Source organism: Ambystoma mexicanum, chromosome 5p (genome assembly GCF_040938575.1).
Source record: "Ambystoma mexicanum isolate Mex_15411 chromosome 5p, UKY_AmexF1_1, whole genome shotgun sequence".
NCBI classification, from domain to species: domain Eukaryota; kingdom Metazoa; phylum Chordata; class Amphibia; order Caudata; family Ambystomatidae; genus Ambystoma; species Ambystoma mexicanum.
In genome coordinates this window covers 173,686,903-173,707,066 of record NC_090930.1, presented here as the reverse complement: position 1 = coordinate 173,707,066, position 20,164 = coordinate 173,686,903, and the positions used below count along the sequence as shown (strand labels likewise).

The window sequence follows — 20,164 nt, the reverse complement described above, 5'->3', positions numbered from 1 at the left end:
TCAATCGGGCGACACACAAAGGACCAGGACCCTTGCCCCTAGCCTTGGAGGTAGCGCTCAATTGTGATGCCTTTCTCTTTATTTTCTGCAAATTCAATTTCAGATGGTACACAACCTGTCTCGCACCCCCTTTTTTAAAAAATACCCCGGGTCACAATGGACCATGAACCAGGCTGTTTGGTGGGAATGCAATATTTATTTAAAAATGCAAAGAAATCACTCAAATGTTAATATTGTGCAGCAATCACCAATGGGGTGATAATTACAATGAAAACCACTGAAATACACTTGGTTAACCTTCTACAAGAAAATATCGAAAGCACAAATGAATAGGAGCACTTTTTCAATTAGGATAGATGGCACCCAACCTGAAATGTTCCCTCAACCCAGAATTAATCGACTTCTGAGTGGATAGAAAGAAGCAGCAGGTATGTGAGGCAGCAAACAATCAAAATCAGACCTTCCCTCACAAAATAGCAGGCCTTTGCAATGACCTGAAATGACACTCGGAAATTGACAAATAGATTTAACCGCATATTAATTATTTGAGGCAAATATGATTTCTCACAATAGCAGTAATGTATATAAACCTTAGCAATCAAAAGCAAGCTGAAAGTAAGAACACGATGCAGTCGAAACCACACGTGGAAAAGTAGCATTTACACTTTTTTCAGTTTTAAATGTCAAAACAGGTTTTTTTAAAAAACGGGTGAAATATACAATAGGAATGCGGTTTTTGGGCAGGGTGATAGATGCACATCACAGGGACAATGTGAAAGTGACTATAGCTGAAGAACAATGAGATTTTCAAGGTTAAAGGAGGTTCTGTTTTGGTAAAAAGCAATTAAACGTAAATCGGTTTGAAAAGAAAGGAAAAGTTTGACTTAAACTCGATTATTAAGACTAGATTGTTAAAGAAAGACCCGGTACGATCCCAGGTTAATTTGCCTTTCACCCCGCGTTCAGATCTATGTGGGAATTCATTTAAATTATTTCAAATATTGCTAAGGAGTTGAGGTGAATAGAATTGCGTTAACACTAGAAAAACAAGGACCGGGTGCACAGAGAATTCTAACAGTTTTGGACAAATTACCAGGGTATGGATAGGATTACTTGGGAGAGTAGAACAAAGACAAAATGTGAAGATGGGGTAGGCCATGGATTGCTATGGGAGGGGAAATACTCGTAATCTGTTCTTGGATTTGGTATTAGGAACAGCTAACCGGGTTCTGGACTCAAAGGCTCAGGGCACCAGATAGCTGGCTCTCCTGGCAAAAGACAGCTGGGCAAAGGTCTCATCACAGCTACGCCTCAGCGGGATGAAGCGGGTAAGCTGGGCAAGCAGGTGGTACTGGAGAATCCCACAGCGGGCTCAGCCACCTTTCTCCCTGAAGTTAGTGGGATTTTGTTATGGGGTTTTAGTGGGATTTCTGGACAAGGCCTTGCTCGGAGAGGATCAACTATGCTTTGGCCTTGCAGTAGAGTTTGGAATCTTGCAAAGCTTGGAATTGCAGGATACGCAGGTGATGGAAATTCATGAGTGTCGAGTTCTGTAAGCCACCCTTTATTTCTAAGCCATGGTGACATCATAGGGTTATATGGTGGAGCAGGCTTAGCTGGGCACGCCTCTAAACTGCATTGGTCAGGGGTGATTGCTACCGCCTTCCCGTCAGCTGGCTGGACTTGACATCTGCTTTATGTTGTGGGTTTACTGTGTCCAGAACCTCCCACAGTTAATTTTGCCATAACCCAGTTTTTACATAAATTGCACATTTGTACAGTTATGGCATCTAAAGAAATTACATAAACAGATTACATATTTTTTGCAGAGCATGGCAGTCCAATTCTCACGGTTGTAGGACTTTGTTTCGCCCGTCTAGTAGTTTCACAATTTTCAGTGATAAATATTCGACCTAAGATTCTATAACATTATACATGGATGTAAATTATCATAAGGCATGTAAGTATTGAATTTCAGAGTGGCATCATGTACACTTTCCTCAGACTGAACAATTCTCTGCCATTACTGTTCCCAATATGGCAGTGAAGGCTACCACGTCTTATTTGAAAAACACAAAAATTACATTTAAACTGTCACATTTTTACATTCCTGCAAAGTCCTGTTGCAAAGATAAGTCTTAAAAGTTTATTAATAGTCTTTTGAGGGAAATGGTCTGCCTTTGTCCTCCAAATATGGTCATGTACTTCCAGGTTGTTCTACTGTGAACTTGAAAGTCAACTCAAGAAGTCATCGGGACGTGTGATTTCCTTATTTACATGTCCGTGTCCCAGAATCCCTATTGTATGAGGCCTCCGCCCAGACAAAAGTCTGAGCCTAGGTTGTTGAGTGCTTTTGGTCCTATTCAAATTTTTCCAAGCTAGCAATTATCACTTGTGTCCCAGAAGTTTATGGCGGCTCCTTTTGGTGCCTCAGTTTGGTCAGCAGAAAAACAGTTCTGCAGCTTGCAAAATCCAGCCAATGCATTTTATTTCCTTTATTTTGTTCTGAATCAAAAACAAGCCTCTAACATCCCATATATGTTGCCCAGCAAAACCCCTTTTACATTGCTAGGCAAGGACACCTTTTTAGTCAACATTGTACTTTTAAAACAGGCATTATCTTTATTTACAAAAGCGTTTAACACAAGGGGATGTCTGCTGGGCTGACCATTTCAAAAGGTTTTCTCTCTGAATTTCCCACATTGTTTTGCAGCCCTAGTCAGTTTCACTTATACAACAATTTGTTTAAGGCAGGGGTCCATTGAAGTTGACACAGGCCCAGAGAGCCAGTCTCTTTTGCAGCCTTGATATTTGACATTTTATAACTCGAAGGTCAAGCGTTTTCCTGTGCTGCTTTTGATTTCTCAGATTTGGCTGACAAAGCCTGTCATATAGGGGTTATGTTCTATTTTGCTGGAGCACAATCTGGATATGGGTGGGGATGGCAGGGTCTCACTGATAAAAGTAGTGTGATGATGACCAGATGAAAATAGCGTCAGGGCAGCATCCTTTTCAATTTCAAATATTCCCTTTCAATGGGAACTTTTTGCAAGCAGCAGAGCTGCACTGGTTTTTTTTTCAATTCACATCTTTTAGTGCAGACAAGAACACACACTGGCACCTTTCTCAATGTGCTCCCTGTTCCAACTCGCCCAATAGGTATTGGGCAAGATGGGGCAGTCATCATTTTGCAGCAGCTTGATTATGGACGGGAATTCTGATGAGTGGGTCAATGTAGCCCACAGAGATTCACAGGGATGTCACTGGAGTTGGTGTTGGTCAGCTGCAGAGGTAATAAACGGGCTACTCTTCTTCATCGAAGACTTTGCTCAAACAGTGATCTGAAGAATGGCTGCAGGAGTCCAACATTTAGCCAAGACCAAGATGTGGAGTGGAAGCTCGCCCAGGCCCACCAATGGTAAGTGTCTGCACCATTGAAGCTGGCAGTGGCTATCCAATCATATGTAAGAATTTGCCACAGCATCTACCCAGCAAGATACATTCAGGATGTTTACTGGAACCAGGCAAGCTGGGGCACACTCACAAACCACCTCTAGGCCCATGAAAGCAGGTGCTTTATTTGGGAAAGGGCATGCCGTATGTGGCATTTCTTGACCATAGAAGGCGGGGAGGATGGAAGAGAAGAATACGGTGAAAGGACAAGCAAAGGGATAGCCACTGTTGGTAGTTTCTTGCGATAAAGGCAAATGTGAACAAGTAAAAAGTTAAAAACACAGTACAAAACTCTCCTCTGCCACCAACTTGTGTTAGGCACTGTAAAAGTAACTCAAAAGGATTTATAGCAAACGTTAAAACAGTACCACGTATACCAACTGCACTTCACCTTAGGGTGATGTGTGCAATTCAGTTGTAACAATACTAGAACTTCAAAAAGAGATACCTAGTCTCTCACTACTGATACACTTATGGACTGATCAGTTTCCTCATAAGAATGAGCAAAAAGACTAGGCAGTAAAGCAGGAGTCTCTTTACTTCTGAAAAATCCAGAGCAGGACTCTAAACAAATCAAAAAAGGAAGGATGTCCCATAAGTCTTTGGGAGGAAAGCAGCAAAAAGAACATTGTTTCCGAACAGTGATCAAAACCTGGCAATTGTTTTGCATTTCACCCTTGACATCGAACAGTCGCAGGTCTGCCTACTTTGTGATTTATGCCGGATTTTTCTGATGCCCTGACTATTTTCCCCATTGAGCACCAGCCAGATCTCACTGGGGACATACTTTCTACATATTCTTTAGTCACTATCTAGTTCCTAAATGTGGGGCTAACTGCCAAGGTGCGTCCTAGTTTCCCCATTAAAACCGACCCCCATGATGTCGCTTTATTTTCTCACAAGAAACCTCTTTTTTTCCCCCCTTGGATGTCACTAGTTTCAAATTAGTTGCTACGAAACAGTACTTTTTTGCCCAAGTGTTATTGGATGACGGATCTGTAAAGCAAAAAGTGGGGTGGGGGGGAGTTGGTACGACTGAGTGGGAGAAAGAGCAAGAGAGCTGTGTATGCTGTTGGCAGCTTCAGTTTGATTTACACCGTCCGCTGATGTAGGTGTGTTTCAGTTGGTAACCATGTGCTGTTTGGAGAGTCTGTGTGGTTTGTTTCATTGTAGTAAAGTGCGTGCAAGTTGTTTTGTAGAGGTATGGTTGTGCTTAGTTCAGAGTTCGAGAGGTATGCAGAAGGTTTTTTTTTTTTAGTGGGGTTGGTTAGGGGAAATACCCTATCCTACCCACTCCATTCTGATACACTGTAGCCCATATCCCTTCCCGTACATTCTGGTGTGCTAAAATTACTACTCCTATGTTGTGTGCAGAAGTATGGATCCTCAATAGGGTTATTCAGTGGCAGTACCTTTTCTACCTTCAATGTTCAGACTAAGTGCCACTCATATACCTACTCCATTAGTATATTCTGGTGTGCAGCAATTACCACCCCTACAGGTTCCTCCAAAGGGCTGGGGCATTATGGGGGAATCTGTTACCTGTGCTCTGTGGTCAATCAATTTGAGATTGGTACACCTCAAACCTTTTTTCATCTGAGGCCCTTTACCGGTGGTCCAATTAAAGTCTGACCAATCTTTGTTAGGGAGAATTCTCAGAAATGTGCTACTTCCCTTCTGTCTTGGAGACCTACAACTCTTTTTGTGGGCTTTAGGACTTTCAATTTCTAATCTGGAGAAAGTGAGACCTTTTTCCCCACTCGTATTTTTTCTGTGATTTGGAATCTGCTTCTTTTGACTTTGGAGTTTGACAAACTCCATAGGCATCATTTTTACATTGTGACACATCACCTTCAGTGCAGTGGCTCAGGGAAGCTTAGATTTTCCAAAGGTTTAAATACCTGCTCTTGGTGAAACTGTTTCCAAGAGCAGTGAAGTGAAATTGATATTTTGTAACTTTCTAGACCCAGCACACGCTAGCTTACAATAGGGTGCTGGAGGGGTTATTTAGTATCCCCTTTGTCTAGTTTCTCATGTAACATGATTTACTTTTTCCTACCATTGTGTGTTTTTACCGCGGGCTGCGATTGCAGCTGCAGTAAAGCACCCATGGGTGCCCATTTTGTCAAAAAGGCCCGGGTCGTCTTATTTTCACCATTTCTTGTTGGAAAGGTCCTTGAGATTTACTCTGCGTGCCAAACCAGGTATGGTCCCTTCATTCGTTTCGCCTTTGCCAGGATTCACTGGTGTTCATTTATTTTCGTACCGTTCTGGAGTTGCTGAGCCAGGTTTTTTAAGTTATCAGAATTTTAAATCATTAATAGTTTGTATTTCTCTGGGGAGTGTGAAGAATGTTGCTGATCCCTCACCGAAACGCTGCCTAAAGTCTCCTCCCAGGTTGCCAGGGGAGGGTAGATGCTTCCTGATTCCAACCCTGCAAGTGGTGTACTGCGGGAGGACCACCTGGCTGGAAACAGGGCCCCAGAGGAGTGAGATTACCACTATGCCAGAAGAGGGTAGATGGGGCTTATTGCCATTTTAATCTCTAAACCTCCTGGTAAATCTGAGATGGTAAGTTTGAAGGTTTTAACCCTACAACATATTAAACCAAAAGAGCACTTCGAAGGGATTGTGTCCTCCGACGTATTCCTCATCTTAGATATCTCCTTCCAGCTCTGCTGGCCCCGGAAAAAATTTTCTCTAGAGGACGCTGCGCGTCGACGTCCTCCGAGTCGATGTCCCTCGACAGCCGCCGTATCGACGTCGACGTCATCCTGCCTATAAAGGCCGCGCGCAGCGTCTGTTGCTCAGTTCTGTTTTTCCGCGCTTACGCAGTGCCTCGGAATACCGTTGCTCAGTTTTGTCAGGTTAAACCTATTTACCTCGAGTTATTCGATCCCTACTCGATGGCTTCTTCGTCGGAACCGACAACTCCTCGATCCGGCTTCAAAAAATGCCGAGGGAAAAAGATGTCGCTGACTGACCCTCACAGAGTTTCTGTGGTGTTTGGGAGCTTAACACCATTGTTCGGAGTGCGAGGACTGTATGTCCATGACAGCTAAGGCCCTGAAGGGGCGTAGTGGGAAGCTGAAGAAAGGTAAGACTTTTAAAGCTTCTTCTTCGTCAACGAAGTCGAGACATTCGTCTCCTCGTCACCATTCGCGCTCCAGCTCTCGGAGTGGGTCCCATCACTCCTCGAGATCGAAGCACTCGAAGAGGAGACGTCGAAGATCCCCTTCTCCGTCTTCCTCTTCCTCTGTTTCGCCAAAGAGAATCCCTTGCCCCACGAAACATAGTTCCCGGGCTGAATGGGAGGAATTCCGCAAAAATATGATGCGGCCTCGACCCCCTCGAAGACTGCCGAGAGCGCTCTGGTCGAAAGACCCCAAGGTCAAAAACGCTGCGAGTCGCAGTACCCGGCGAAGGAAACCTCTCGAGCGCCTCTCGAACCCTCGAGTAGGACTATGACCTCCAAACCTTCCTCGAAGGTTCCGTTGACGCCGAGGTTGGTGTCGTCGATGCCGTTGTCGAAGGGACCTTCGACACACGGGTCTGTCGACTCGACGCTAGCTTCGACACCGGCGTCGACGCCAAGAAAAGTCACGGTTACGACACACCCAGTGACTATCCCTAGGTCCTCGATGACGATGGCTTCGAGATTGTCGAGCAGAATCCCAATTCTGTCGGTCATCGAGGCCTCCGCCTTTGTTTTCGACGCCACGCTCGAAGCCTTCGACGTTTTCGAGGCCGATTATGACAAGTTCGGCACCCTTTGCCTTGGAAATGGGGTTTACACCCTTTGAGTTCAGAACAATTGAGAACTATGTCCTCAATTATGGAAGAGGGTGAATTGTCTGAACAGGAAGACACATTTGACTTGCAGGGACCTGTAACCCCAATTAGAGAGGAATTTTCCTCTGAAGAACGCAGGTTAAAGGATCTTCATGATTCCTTAAATGAGGCAAGTGGGTTAGACACTTCCCTTGAGGTGGAGTTTGCTAGGCCAGACCCGGGGGAGCATGCTGAAACCCCCTATAGAGCCTTACTGGCCAGGATCACAGAGTTTATGGGGTGGTCTGCACCTTCACAATCTTTCCAACAAGATGACCTCACGGATATTCTTGACAAAGGCCCACAGGAGGATCCTGTAGTGCCCTTTCATAAAGCTCTTCAGAGGAAGATTATGACGAACTGGGAAACCCCAGATGTCGTCCCAGCAGTAAATAAAAAACTGTCTACAAAATACAGGGTATCCTCTACAGACCCGGATTTTTTGTCAAAACACCCATCCCCAGAAAGTCTGGTGGTACAGGCAGCATCTTCTACCGATGTCAAGACGGCTTATCCTACCGTCCCACAGGACAGGGACGATAAAAAATATGATATGGCAAAGAAAGTTTTTTCGGCATGTAGCATGGCGTTAAAATCTGTTAATGCTACTTGCACCCTTGCTAGATTCAGCCATACTTTGGGAGTGTGCTTCTACAGCGGCTGACTGCATCCCGGAGGGAGAAGAAAGGGATGCGTTCCTGAATATCATACAGGACGGTAAAGACGCTATGTGCGAATCCCTCCAGACGGGCATTGATTCGGCTGACAGTATCAGCAGAGCAATGGCGGCAAGTACAACAACCAGGAGATTCGCGTGGTTGAGAAAGTCTGGTTTTGCCCCAGATGTGCAAGCCAGGCTCTTGAACATGCCATTCGATGGCTCTTCTTTGTTCGGGAAAAAGGCGGATGACAGTTTAGAAAAACTTCAAAAGCAGCAGCAAAATCCCTAGGCGCTGCAATCCGTCAGACTCCTTTTCGTCCCACAGGAACCTCTGCGAGGGGCAAGTCTTTTCGCTTCTACTCCGCATTCGGAAGAGGTAGTGGACGTCCGGCTCAAAGGGGACAAAAGAACTACCCGAGGTGGATGGGGTAGATATTCAAAAGCCGCAGCAACAGCAGGTGCCTCTTTACCATTGGCATCTGCATCAGCCGCCCCAAAACCACTCTGAGGACTTCCCTCACAGGACACCTGTAGGAGGCAGGTTGACTCAACATCTGGCGGTATGGCAGGCTATCACGTCAGATGCTTGGGCATTGGAAACAGTTGCCCAAGGTTACTGCCTGCCTTTCCTACGCATACCTCAGTCATCCACCGGGGATCAGCTCTCAGAAAGCTCCAGATCCGCTCCTCTTGCAGGAAATTTTGGACCTGCTAGAGAAAGGTGCCATAGAACCGGTACCTGTAGCGGAGAGGAACAAGGGCTGGTACTCCCCTTTCTCATTTCAAAGAAAGACGGAGGACTGAGACCCATCTTGGACTTGCGAGAATTGAACAAATTCCTCAGGAAAGACAAATTCAAGATGGTTACTCTTTCTCAGATCCTCCAGGCCCTTCAGTTCCAGGACTGGTTGGTATCTCTGGACCTTCAGGACGCTTATTTCCATGTGCCTATCCATCTCAAACACAGGAAATACCAAGGTTCGCAATTGGCAACTCTCACTATCAATTTCGAGTGCTGCCATTTGGGCTGACCTCCGCCCGAGGGTCTTCACCAAGTTAAAGTCGGTAGTGGCGGCAAGTCTAAGGAGGGAAGGGATTCACGTCTACCCCTACCTGGACAATTGGTTGATCAGGGCTGTTTCTTCGGAACAAGCTCAGATCCAGCTAAATCACGTGTGCCATTCCCTTCACAAACTGGGCTTCTCCCTCAATTTAAAGAAGTCACAAATGATACCATCGCAGAGACTCCAGTTCATAGGAGCGATCCTGGACACTTCCCTGGGAAAAGCCTCGCCACCAGAGGTGAGGGCTCAAGATATTCTACAGATGGTTACCAAGTTCCAAGATGCCCAACGTCTCCCAGCCTTCGACTTTTTGAGGTTGCTAGGCCTCATGGCATCCTGCATTTTCCTAGTGCCAGAGGCTCGCCTGAGAATGAGATCCCTCCAGTGGGCACTGAGGACTCAGTGGTCACAATTCTCAGGGAGAATGACAGATCTTCTTCATGTTCCCGACAGGGTGGCTCGAGACCTTCAGTGGTGGGCCTGTCAGGAGAACATTCTGAAAGGAGAACATTTTTGGCAACCCTGGCCGGAGATAACAGTAGTCACGGATGCCTCACTCACGGGGTGGGTAGCCCACGCCAACGACTTGACCATCAGCGGTCGTTGGTCTCCATCGGAGTCCAGACTACATATCAACCTGTTAGAGCTGAGAGCCATCAGACTTGCGCTGAAGGCGTTCCTGCCAGCTGTACAAGGGAAAAACGTCCTGATAATGACGGACAACATGGTGGCCATGCATTACCTCAACAAAAGAGGAGGTGTAGGATCACTACCCCTGTGCAGAGAGGCGATGCAGCTCTGGTTTTGGGCAATCCAAGAAGGAATCTCTCTATCGGCAGTTCACCTAGCCGGAGAGAAGAACTTGACAGTGGACGCTCTGAGCAGACAGAGCACAGTCTCCCACGAGTGGGAGATAGCTCAGGAAGTCCTTCAAGAGATCTTCGCCCTTTGGGAACCCCTCGGGTGGATCTGTTCGCCACCAGCCTCAACAGGAAATGCGATCTGTTCTGCTCAAAGGAATTTCCCCCGAGAGGAGCTCTGGGAGACGCGTTCATAGTGGACTGGGAGTTTCCGCTTCTGTACGCGTTCCCACCGGTCCCGGTCATTCCTCAAATGATCAGGAGGTTGAGAAGATTCCGGAGAACAATGATCCTAATTGGCCCGGATTGGGCCAGGAGAACGTGGTACCCGGACCTTCTAGACTTGTCCATCTGTCCTCCAATTCGACTTCCACTCAGAGAGAACCTACTCTCACAGAAGGGAGGTCAGGTTCTCCATCCAAACATCAAAACCCTCAATCTTCACGCTTGGCTTCTGAAAGGCTGAGGTACAAGGATTGGGACCTCCCTGATGATGTTATGGAGGTGTTGCTTTCGGCAAGGAGGCCAGCAACAAAGTCTTTATACCGCTGCCGTTGGAACAGATTTTGCAGCTGGTGTAGAGAACAGAATATCGACCCTTTTTCATGTGGTACACCAATGGTTTGTCCTTCCTACTATATTTGGCGAATTCAGGCCTTCAAGTTGGCACCATTAAGGGCTATCTCGCAGCGCTATCCATCTTTAAGCGCACTGCGGAAGAACCATCCTATTTCAAGTTACCCTTGGTAATACAGTTTCTAAAGGGGTTAACCAATGTTTATCCCCCAAGACCATTCCAAGTTCCCCTATGGGATTTAAACTTAGTCCTAACTTTCCTGATGGGCACACCTTCCGAACCACTCCATTCTTGTTCGTTAAGATTCCTTACCCTTAAAACTGTTTTATTAATAGCACTTACATCTGCTAGAAGGGTGAGCGAATTACAAGCTCTTTCTTGTAAACCCCCTCACACAATCTTTCACAAAGACAAAGTTGTCCTGCAAGTGAAGCCTAATTTCCTCCCAAAGGTGGTTTCTGAATTCCATATCACTCAGAAGATTACCCTACCATCTTTCTATCCTCCTCCTCATCCGGGGAAAGAGGAAGCGAGGTTACACAGACTAGACCCTAGAAGGGCTTTAAGTTTTTACATCAGTAGACTAGCCAGGATAAGACAGGCAGACCAGCTGTTTGTAGGTTACACAGGTCACAAGCTGGGGTTACCAATAACTAAGCAGACCATTTCCAGATGGATCATTCTAGCCATTCTGGAATGTTATAAACTGGCAGGGAAAGAGCCCCCTCAAAACCTTAGGGCTCATTCGACCAGAGGTATTGCAGCTTCATCGGCCCCCAAAAGAGGTGTGCCGGTTAAAGACATCTGTGCGGCTGCTACATGGTCATCTGTCCATACCTTTACACGATTTTACAACTTGGATTCCTCCTCCAGTCAAGAGACTAGGTTTGGAAGGGCTGTACTGCATTCTATTCATCAATAGAAGACAGCGTGAAGTCAGTACTCCCTCCTCCAATAATGGAATACTGCTATGGGAGCCTATCTACGATGAGGAATACGTCGGAGGACACAATCCCTTCGAAGAACAAGTTACTTCTTACCTTGTAACGTTCTTTCGAAAGGATGTTCCTCCGACGTATTCCTCATTGACCCTCCCATCCATCCCCGCAGTTCTACTTCCCTTGTGGTTGCAGTTTACGCTCCTTCAGGGTGATTAGTCTAGTCCAGAACGAATTATTGTGGGCTACAAAACGGAACTGAGCAACGGACGCTGCGCGCAGCCTTTATAGGCAGGATGACGTCGATACGGCGGCTGTCGAGGGACATCGACTCGGAGGAGGTCGACGCGCAGCGCCCTCTAGAGAAAAAAATTTCCGAGGCCAGCAGAGCTGGAAGGAGATATCTAAGATGAGGAATACGTCAGAGGAACATCCCGTCGAAAGAACGTTACAAGGTAAAAAGTAACTTGTTCATCTGTTGTATCCCTACAAGAGGGGTAAATGTGAGATGTAAAGCTGTAACAGTGAATTTCACAAATACAAGTAGACAAGTAGCACTTATACTCAAGGTTTCAGTTATAAATAGTGAATATGTGTTCGTTCTTTAAAAAGGGAAAGATGGGTAACAATCAAATATACTTTAAAATGCTTTTCCTGAATCAGCAGAAGTTTAGTGGATACTCTTTAGAGAAGCTTTTTACACACTTAATACACCCGGAGGGGATTTCATTCACAAGGACAGTAATGTGATTTAAATATCACTAGTTCTACTTTGCAGATTCTGGGGTTGCAGAAAGGGAAGGTTAAAGGAGGTTCTCAGAACATGTGAATATACTTAAATCTTCAAATGCTGTCTAGACAAAAACCTTCCCAGCAATAACAGTCTAAAAACAAGTTACCACCTCTGAGGGACAGAAATCGCAGTGGACTAGAAGAGTCTGCAGGGAGCCAGGACAGCAAAGTCAATTGGAGCACACTCGATGGAGCTGAGGCACGTCTTAGTTAATAAGTCTTGCACAAAGTTAGTTTTGTAGAAATCACTTGTAAGATCACAAGCTGTTATTGTGAAAAGCAGGGTTAGAATCAACTCTAGGTAAGCCAATGCAAGTCTTAACTGAGAAGAACGCAGCTCAAAGTCACTGAGGTAAGTACCAAGTCTAAATAGTACTTCTGATTTGAAGAGTGGTCCAGCTGGATGATGTCCTGTTGCAGTGATGCAAATCCTGGGTTCCTGAACCTCCGTCATGGGGACAAGAGGTGGAAGTCTGGAGGAAGACTGTGGCATGAATTTGGAGGTAGTCAGCAGCTACAGGCTCTTTTTGGATCAGTGGCACTTCGCGATTTCAGCGCGCAGTTATCGGCACCACTGCGGATCTCAGATACTGGTAGGGCTTCCATCAGAGTGCATTACTCTAGGAGTGGAGAGGAGTTTCGAGCTCTGATCTTCCTGCTTCTGGAGGGTACTTGGGAGACTCCTGGAGCTTCTGGCCGGATTGCAGACGTTTCACTACTACGAATTTCTCCACCCCTGGCAGGCACTGTTGTCTTGCAGCAGCGAACAAGTGCAGCCAATAGGGGAGGATGGTCCGGTGGAGTTAGTCTCTGGGTTGCTTGGTCCCACTAACCCAAGGAAAGCAGTTGTCCCTTCCGGAGCTTCTCTTGTCAATCAGAAAGGTGTTTTAGCACAGCAGCAGGGCTTCACCGGGCAATTCAAAGGTCCAGGAGGATGCTGCCAGCTTCGTTCATGGTTTCTTCGTCGGGTGCGCTTCCCAGTGGTTGTCACTGCCTGTAGCCCCAAAACCCTTGCCTTTTAAGCACGTTTCTCCCATTCATGCACAGCCTAGGCTGTCAATCGCACAGCCAATCAGGACTGGTTGCATTCAGGCACTCCTAGATACAAAGATCAGGGGAGTTTTGAAGCCCGCCAAAAACAGAACCAACAAAGTGCTGAAACCTGGCTTGGCGTGCACAGTAAAACCCAAGAAAGACCTCACAAACAGAAAATGGCGAACAAAGACCGAGGACATTTTGGCAATATGGATACCCATGGGTGCTATATTGCAGCTGAGGATTCAGCCTGTGGTAGAAAAGCACAATGGTAGGAAAATTAAACCACTGCCACCAGCCGTTTAAAGTAGTGAGGATAACCTCTCATTTTTGACATGAGAATGTAGGATAAGGGGCTACTAGCTAACCCCCCAGCACTCCATATAAGATGGGATGTGCTGGACCTACAAAGAGAAAAGTAGTCAATTTCACTTTACTATTCTTGGGAACAGTAGTTCACACAAGAAAAGGTATTTGAACCGTATGAGAAATCTAGAGGATTTCTCTGACACTGCACTGAAGGTGCTGTCCCCATACAAAAAGTAGATGCATATGAAGTTAGTCAGACTCCAAAAAAAAAGGAAACCCATGTCAATCGGGTCAAAAACACACAAAGGAGTAAGCAAAAGGTCTCTCACTCCAGGGTTAAAATGAAAAAGTCCTAAAGTCCAGAGAAAGAGCTGGGGGTCTCTAAGGTTGAAGAGAATTGGCACAGAAATGAGAATTCTCCCTAACACTTCTCAATACCAAAGTTATTCTACAAGAAATGGTGGAAATGTTACCTTCTCTACACCCTCCTCTAATGCCGTTAAAGTCTACAATCCCTCTTTTAAAATGAATAAGGGCATTCAATCTACCCTTAACTCTATACTGGAAGTCGAAAAATCTAATTTCACTAAAGTTAATTACTTGTCCCAGAATCCCTTACGGGCTGAGACAAAGAGCACTGAAGATGCATGTTTGAGTAGAGGGCAGGCAATTGGGCTAAACAGCTCTTGCCAGGTTCTGGCAATTAACAAGAAGGGCCGGCACCTGAAATCATTTGTCCCACCTAAGGGGCATAAAAGGCTGCAGCAGGAGGGTGAAGCTGGACAAGCTGGAGCTCAGATGCTGGCAGTAGTAGCAGAAGAGCACAAAGCTGGCAGTTCATGAGGAAGTCTGATCACTTGAGGGACGCCGGGACACGAGGAGAGCAGATTTCTCCTGTAAGTTGAGTCCTGTGTTCTCAAACCCTGCCTGTGGCTGTACAGAAATGTGCCTAGATTGAAGCTTTTCCCAGGTGCTCCTAGTGGCTGTGAATACAGAGCTGTGACCGTGCTGCAACCCGAGGCCTGTGTAAAGAAGCAAGCAGAGACTCCTCATTGACAAGGCTGGACTGGAGACACCCATGGTGTGGGTCCCAAGTGTGCTTAAACTGGTAGCAGAAGAAAAAGTTCAGAAGTGGAAGCAGCCGGAAACTGCAGTGTTCCTGGAGCTGGTGAGTGAAGCTCTGTGTTCAGGTTCACTCTGAAAACCTTGCTGGTAACTTACCAGCTCTGATTTAACTCTCGTAAGATTGGGAGCGAGTAGAAGTTGTCCGTTGGTAAGAGCCCTTCTGAAACTGGACATTTATCTCCTGTACTTCTTGTATAATTAAGTACTCGCGTATAACAAAGCTTTTATTTTTCCATTGTTAAACAGTTTAACTTTACAGGACTGGTTGCGTGTCTCCAGTTAAGGAGAACACTTTTCAAACCACTCTGGAAATCGTAAAGCTGACTTTCACAAACTGTTACAAGACTTATTACATCAAAGAGGTTGCGTGTGAACAATTATAGTTCTCGACAAGAGGCAAAGAATATCAAATTAACAAGTGGGAATACAATTACGGTTCTTTAAAGTTGAAGTCTCTTTAAAGAGTGGTTGCGTGTACCTAAATCTGATACTCCTTTTGAAGATTGAATCTTGTAACATCTAGTCTGTAAACTTAGAAGTTATTAAACTGAATAGAACAAGCATTACCCAAGCCAAGAGGTGACTACTTTCTATAGTGAAAACAGCCTGGTTGAAATGTATCCACTTGAATTCTGAGGTTAACGGTTCAGAGTTCTCTGAAACGGTATGCAGTGATAAAACTGCAGCAAAAATTTCGCCTGAACAAAAAATCGTGGTTTAACCCATTAAAGGTATGCCCCATTACAGCATTTAAGGGGAACGGCTGTTGCAGTGGTGTCCCCCGCTCCTCTTAAATGGTATAATGGGTCTGAGGGTTGCGGGGGTGTCCCCCGCATCCTTTACATGGATTGCAGCGGCAAAATCACACCCTTTTTGCCGTAATATTTTGTGTTCACAGCAATTTATGCCGTGATTTTAATACATGGAACCGCTGAAACAAGTGTGACGGTGTACTCCAAAGCTGGAAGTGTGGCAATACAGCTTCAGGGTAGCTACAGGAACCAAGAAGGTGTAAATGAAGCTGGGGAAGGCAGCTGGGTGCTTGTAAGAAGAGGAATTCAACAATCTGTAATGCTCAGAAGTTTGAAGTTATGAGAGAGGCAGTTTGGCAGCAAAGGCAGATTATACTGGTGGCTGTAAAACAGACCAAAGGGGCTGCCCTTTTCTGATGGCCTAATAGAGTGCCATGCCTACCTGAGGAGGTAGAAGAGCATTGTTTAAAATGCCAGTACAAAATGGAAGTAGAGATACCAGAACTGTGGTTATGTATAATGCTGTCGGAGGATGTTACTTTAAAGGTGGTTGAAGTAGAGGCATACTGTGGAACAGTCTGTTGCCATAGTAACAATAGCAGAAGGGTGGTTATGGAGAGGAAGCAACACCCCAAGAAGCATCCTGACAATTAGACCAAAGAGACTGTAGAAGTAATTAATACTTTGGAAGTTTTTTTTACGAAATTGTTAATTTATTATTTGAACAGTGTCAAATCTTGGAAGGAGAACATCTAGGATTACCATTGGTGCAATTTTCTTGGCTGAAATAGGAAGGGATATTTTGCAGCTGAAAAACTGTTACCAGTGTTTTTTTGTCTGAACTTATATTGAAACCTAAAAGAACTGGTTAAAGACTACTTTTCTTTTTGAACATTTGAGGTAGTTAACAATCGTGGGGAATGGATTTACCCAGGACCAGTGAAGGTCATACGAATTACTGGTTGTTGGTTATTCACTAATTTGTTTGATTTTAATGCATGTTTGGTTCGAGGGCCTGCTTTGTTTGTTAGCAGTGATTCACTTATCTCTTAGACTAAGTAGAGAACTCCCTGATAGAGTAGATTTAGCTAGGATTTATTTGCACGTTTTTCTCTTAATAAAATGTTCAATTCTGAGAAAAACACAAGCAGTTGTCCGCCTCGCATTACTGCCCCCTTGCAGGAGGGAGTTTCAAAGATTTACGGCTTAACAAGAGAATACTGATCCACTAATTGATTTCCTTGTCTATGGTTGAGCTTTGCAGTGGATGTTTGGCCCAGCCCTGGCATAATAGATGATCTCCAGTCATTGGAGCCACTATTTTAAATCCAAACTGGGTGGTTTTTGTTTTACCTGTGGGAACCACATTTTGGCAGATGAGAAATTAAGTCTGCTGATACCTCGGACATGAATTACTTCTCTTTAGTTTAATAGACTGTTTAAGCTGTGTGCTAACTGCATGTGGCAAATTTTAAGTTTTTTTTTTTAAATGAGACTAATCTGTATTGTCCATTCTTCCAGGCACTGTTGTAGTGCAGCCTGAGCCAGTTATAAATGAAGACAAGGATGATTTCAAAGGACCTGAATTCAAAAGCAGAACTAAAATCAAAATGGAGACTCCAAAAAAGCGTGGAGGTAAATAATGGAAATATTGTTTATATGAACCCACCAATTGCACTGGTTTGTTACAAACTCTTCTTTCACAAAGACTCATACCCACCAATAACCCACAGATGCCGGCAGCATTTAGAGGCCCACTGTATCAATCGCCCTCCCTAAACCCCGGCCGCCATCCCTCTGGGCCCTCTTTCACTGCTCAAATATCCGTTCCAGGGAGACCACGAATAGCGACACCAGCCAATTGCACTGGACCAAGAAGACTAACTTCAGCAAAGGTGACGTTACATATACCTTATGGCACGTCTGTGGACACGGGACACAGGCACGGCCACCGATCCATGCACCATAGAATGCAGCTACAGCTATGCTATTCTGGCCTTTCAGCACACATGGCCATCCACACTGAAACCCCTCGACGTCCCTCAACCCCTCTGCCATTAGTATACAGAGACAACCAATTCGGTTTAGCTATACACACATTGAATCTTCAGCGCTAGAACCCTATCCTAAAACACCAATCGCACGCACCCACCCACATGCTGGTCCTCCAGGCTGCTTACTCGAGACTAGCCAGCCCACCTTAGTCCTTACCCGGCAAAAATGCTCACAAGCAATTCAAACTCTTAGAACTTTCTGCACATGGTCTGCGGTCACTGAGGGCATTCAAACTGGAAAGCACAGTGAGGCTATACAAATGGGGGGGGAAAGGACGCTATATAAATGACAAATAGGAATACATGCATATGCTTTTGCTTATTAGTACCCGGCAAGGGTGCAATCAGAATGAAAGCCATTCTGATTGGCCCTCGCCGAGTCGTTACTAGGCCAGGAATCCCTCTGTCGGGATTCCACGCCCTTTGTCCTCGGCGGGGGGCGTGGCCATCCCCACTCCGAGCCTCCCCAAGGCTTAGAGGCTACCTTCGCCCCCCTGCTGGGGACAGAGGTAAGGCTTTTTTTGTTTCCCCTTCCTTCCCTCCTCCCACCTCCCTGCTCTCCCCACCCCTCTTACCTTCTATGCCTTGGTCCCCGGCAGGGGACGATGAAAGCCTCCAGCTGTGTGAAGACTCGGAGCGGGGCCATCCCCGCTCCAAGCCCCCAATTGGCTGGAGACTTCCATTGTCCCCCGCCGGGGACCCAGGTACCTTCTTTTTTTTCGTGAGCAGACGTGCTGGAACCGTTTCTGTTTCCAGCGCGTCTGCTCCCGATGGCTGCCATGGAAAGGGAAAACTGACTCAGTTTTCCCTTTCCATGGCGGCCATTTTCTTAGACATGTTTTTTTTTTCCTGAAAAGCTGCAGCGTTTCAGGAGAAAAGTTAAGCTTTTAGTGCCCCAGTCACGCAGTTTTTGCAGGCCAGGGTACTAATAGCTATATGCCTCTCGCGGCGGGGGCATTACCGACTCTGGTAATGCCCCGGGCCTTCGTTAAGGCCCTCGCTTCCCTCGGGGCATATAACTGTGGGCCCCGGGGCATTACCCGAGTCGGTAATGCACCCGCCGCACGGGGCATATTGCTTAAATATTGCCCTCCCTTTATTCGATTGAACATTCCAGCTAGTCCCCAAACACCACATTTTAATACACCTGAATCAAATTCTGTTATAGCTACAAAAAGGTAGTTTGGTTTAGTTCAGAATTGTGAGACTGTGTTCTTATCATACAAACTAGACACACCCAGCACAACCACCAAATAACACAAACCAGCTCTGTGACAGTTTTTCCTACCTGACGCTAACAGCCCATCAAAGCTCTTGTGCTTTACCCTCTTAAGTCCAGTAACCAACCTCCTCCTGCTCAGCACTCCTTCCGTTTAATATCCATCAAGGTGCCAAGAGACTACATAAGTGGCAGCTGTGCGTGGTAATAGACCAAAATAACATAACCTGTACTGAGAAATTCTGTGATTATGACCTTCACATATCAGTAAACCAAACATTGACCTTGATTATGGCAAAGTGCCCCGCCTGTTCATTACTAAAACGTATCCTACAGCCTAAAGTATAATTGCCTACTAGTTAATGTACTTCTCTGATGTGCAGCACTGTATACCAAGCACTGGCTCAAATTCTGCAGTAATGAAATTCTATGTTATACTCAACATACGTAAGGTACCGGAAGAATGGAGAAATATGATTTTTAATTTTGAATTAAAACAAACAAATGCTACTAGGCACCAAATTTCATTTACACATTGCTTTTTTTAATCGCTAGTTATTACTGGTCATTTATAGGGTGCAACATCTTCCATTTGAGTGTTTGCCAGCAAGAACAAATGAGGCTGAATAGACACCAGTAACAATTTTGCACAGGAATGAACATGTACATGTGCAAGTGCTTAGAATGTCATGCTTTGTATAGGCAGACATCTAGCAGTTGGTGCAGAGTATTAAAAGATAGGTTTTTAAATTTTGAAAAGGGATGTCGACTGGATGTGACTAATACTATCCTGGGATTTGCCTTATACACATGAGCCCTTACACGTCGAGGTCTTCAGATTGTTTAATTTCCGCCATCGGGTGGGTCATGCTCATAGGGATCTCAGCGTGCTATTCCTTTTTATCAAGCATACTTCGCTGCACGTACCACTAGTAGGTAGCCTATGCAAAGCATGTGATTCTAAGCAGCTCCACAAGCCTCATAAGGTATACATCACTTACCGTAATAGTAATTCTTATGCTTGTATATGCTTAGATTCACATGCGCCCCCCCTTCCTCTCCTTTCAGAGTTGAAGGTACATAGACATCAAACCTCTTACACTTCCTCTTGGGTACACACAAACTTCATGATCCCTCCTGTCAGAAACAAAACAATCTTCGATGCTTGAAGGGCAATGGTCACCGTCCCTGTTCGACATTCAAAAGAGTTCTGCAATACCACTAGATGGCGGCCTATCCAAGCATTTTAATCTAAGCAGATTCAAGCAACAGAAATAAGATTACATTAAGTCGGGGCGTAAAAGGACCGAAAGAGAAACTATCTTAACTTTGCAGAAGCAAATGGCGTTAGCGGAAACTGAACTCTGCTTAATGCAAGCTCACAATGGCGGAAAGAAACAATCCGAGGGACCTCGACGCGTGAAGGACCATGCGTACAGTGGACGTCACACTAGGGATAGTATTATTGGCACGCCCTGTCGACGTCCCTTTTCA

General features: G+C 45.5%; 1 protein-coding gene across 1 annotated transcript in view; it reads left to right on the top strand.

Annotated features, from left to right (window-relative positions):
• The window catches only part of ATRX (ATRX chromatin remodeler), a 2,430,811-nt gene that overhangs the window by 220,763 nt on the left and 2,189,884 nt on the right, over positions 1-20,164 (top strand). The window contains exon 6 of the mRNA XM_069612585.1: positions 16,919-17,032. Within this exon, the coding sequence (XP_069468686.1) occupies positions 16,919-17,032 (114 nt within the window). The remainder of the gene's footprint in view (positions 1-16,918; positions 17,033-20,164) is intronic.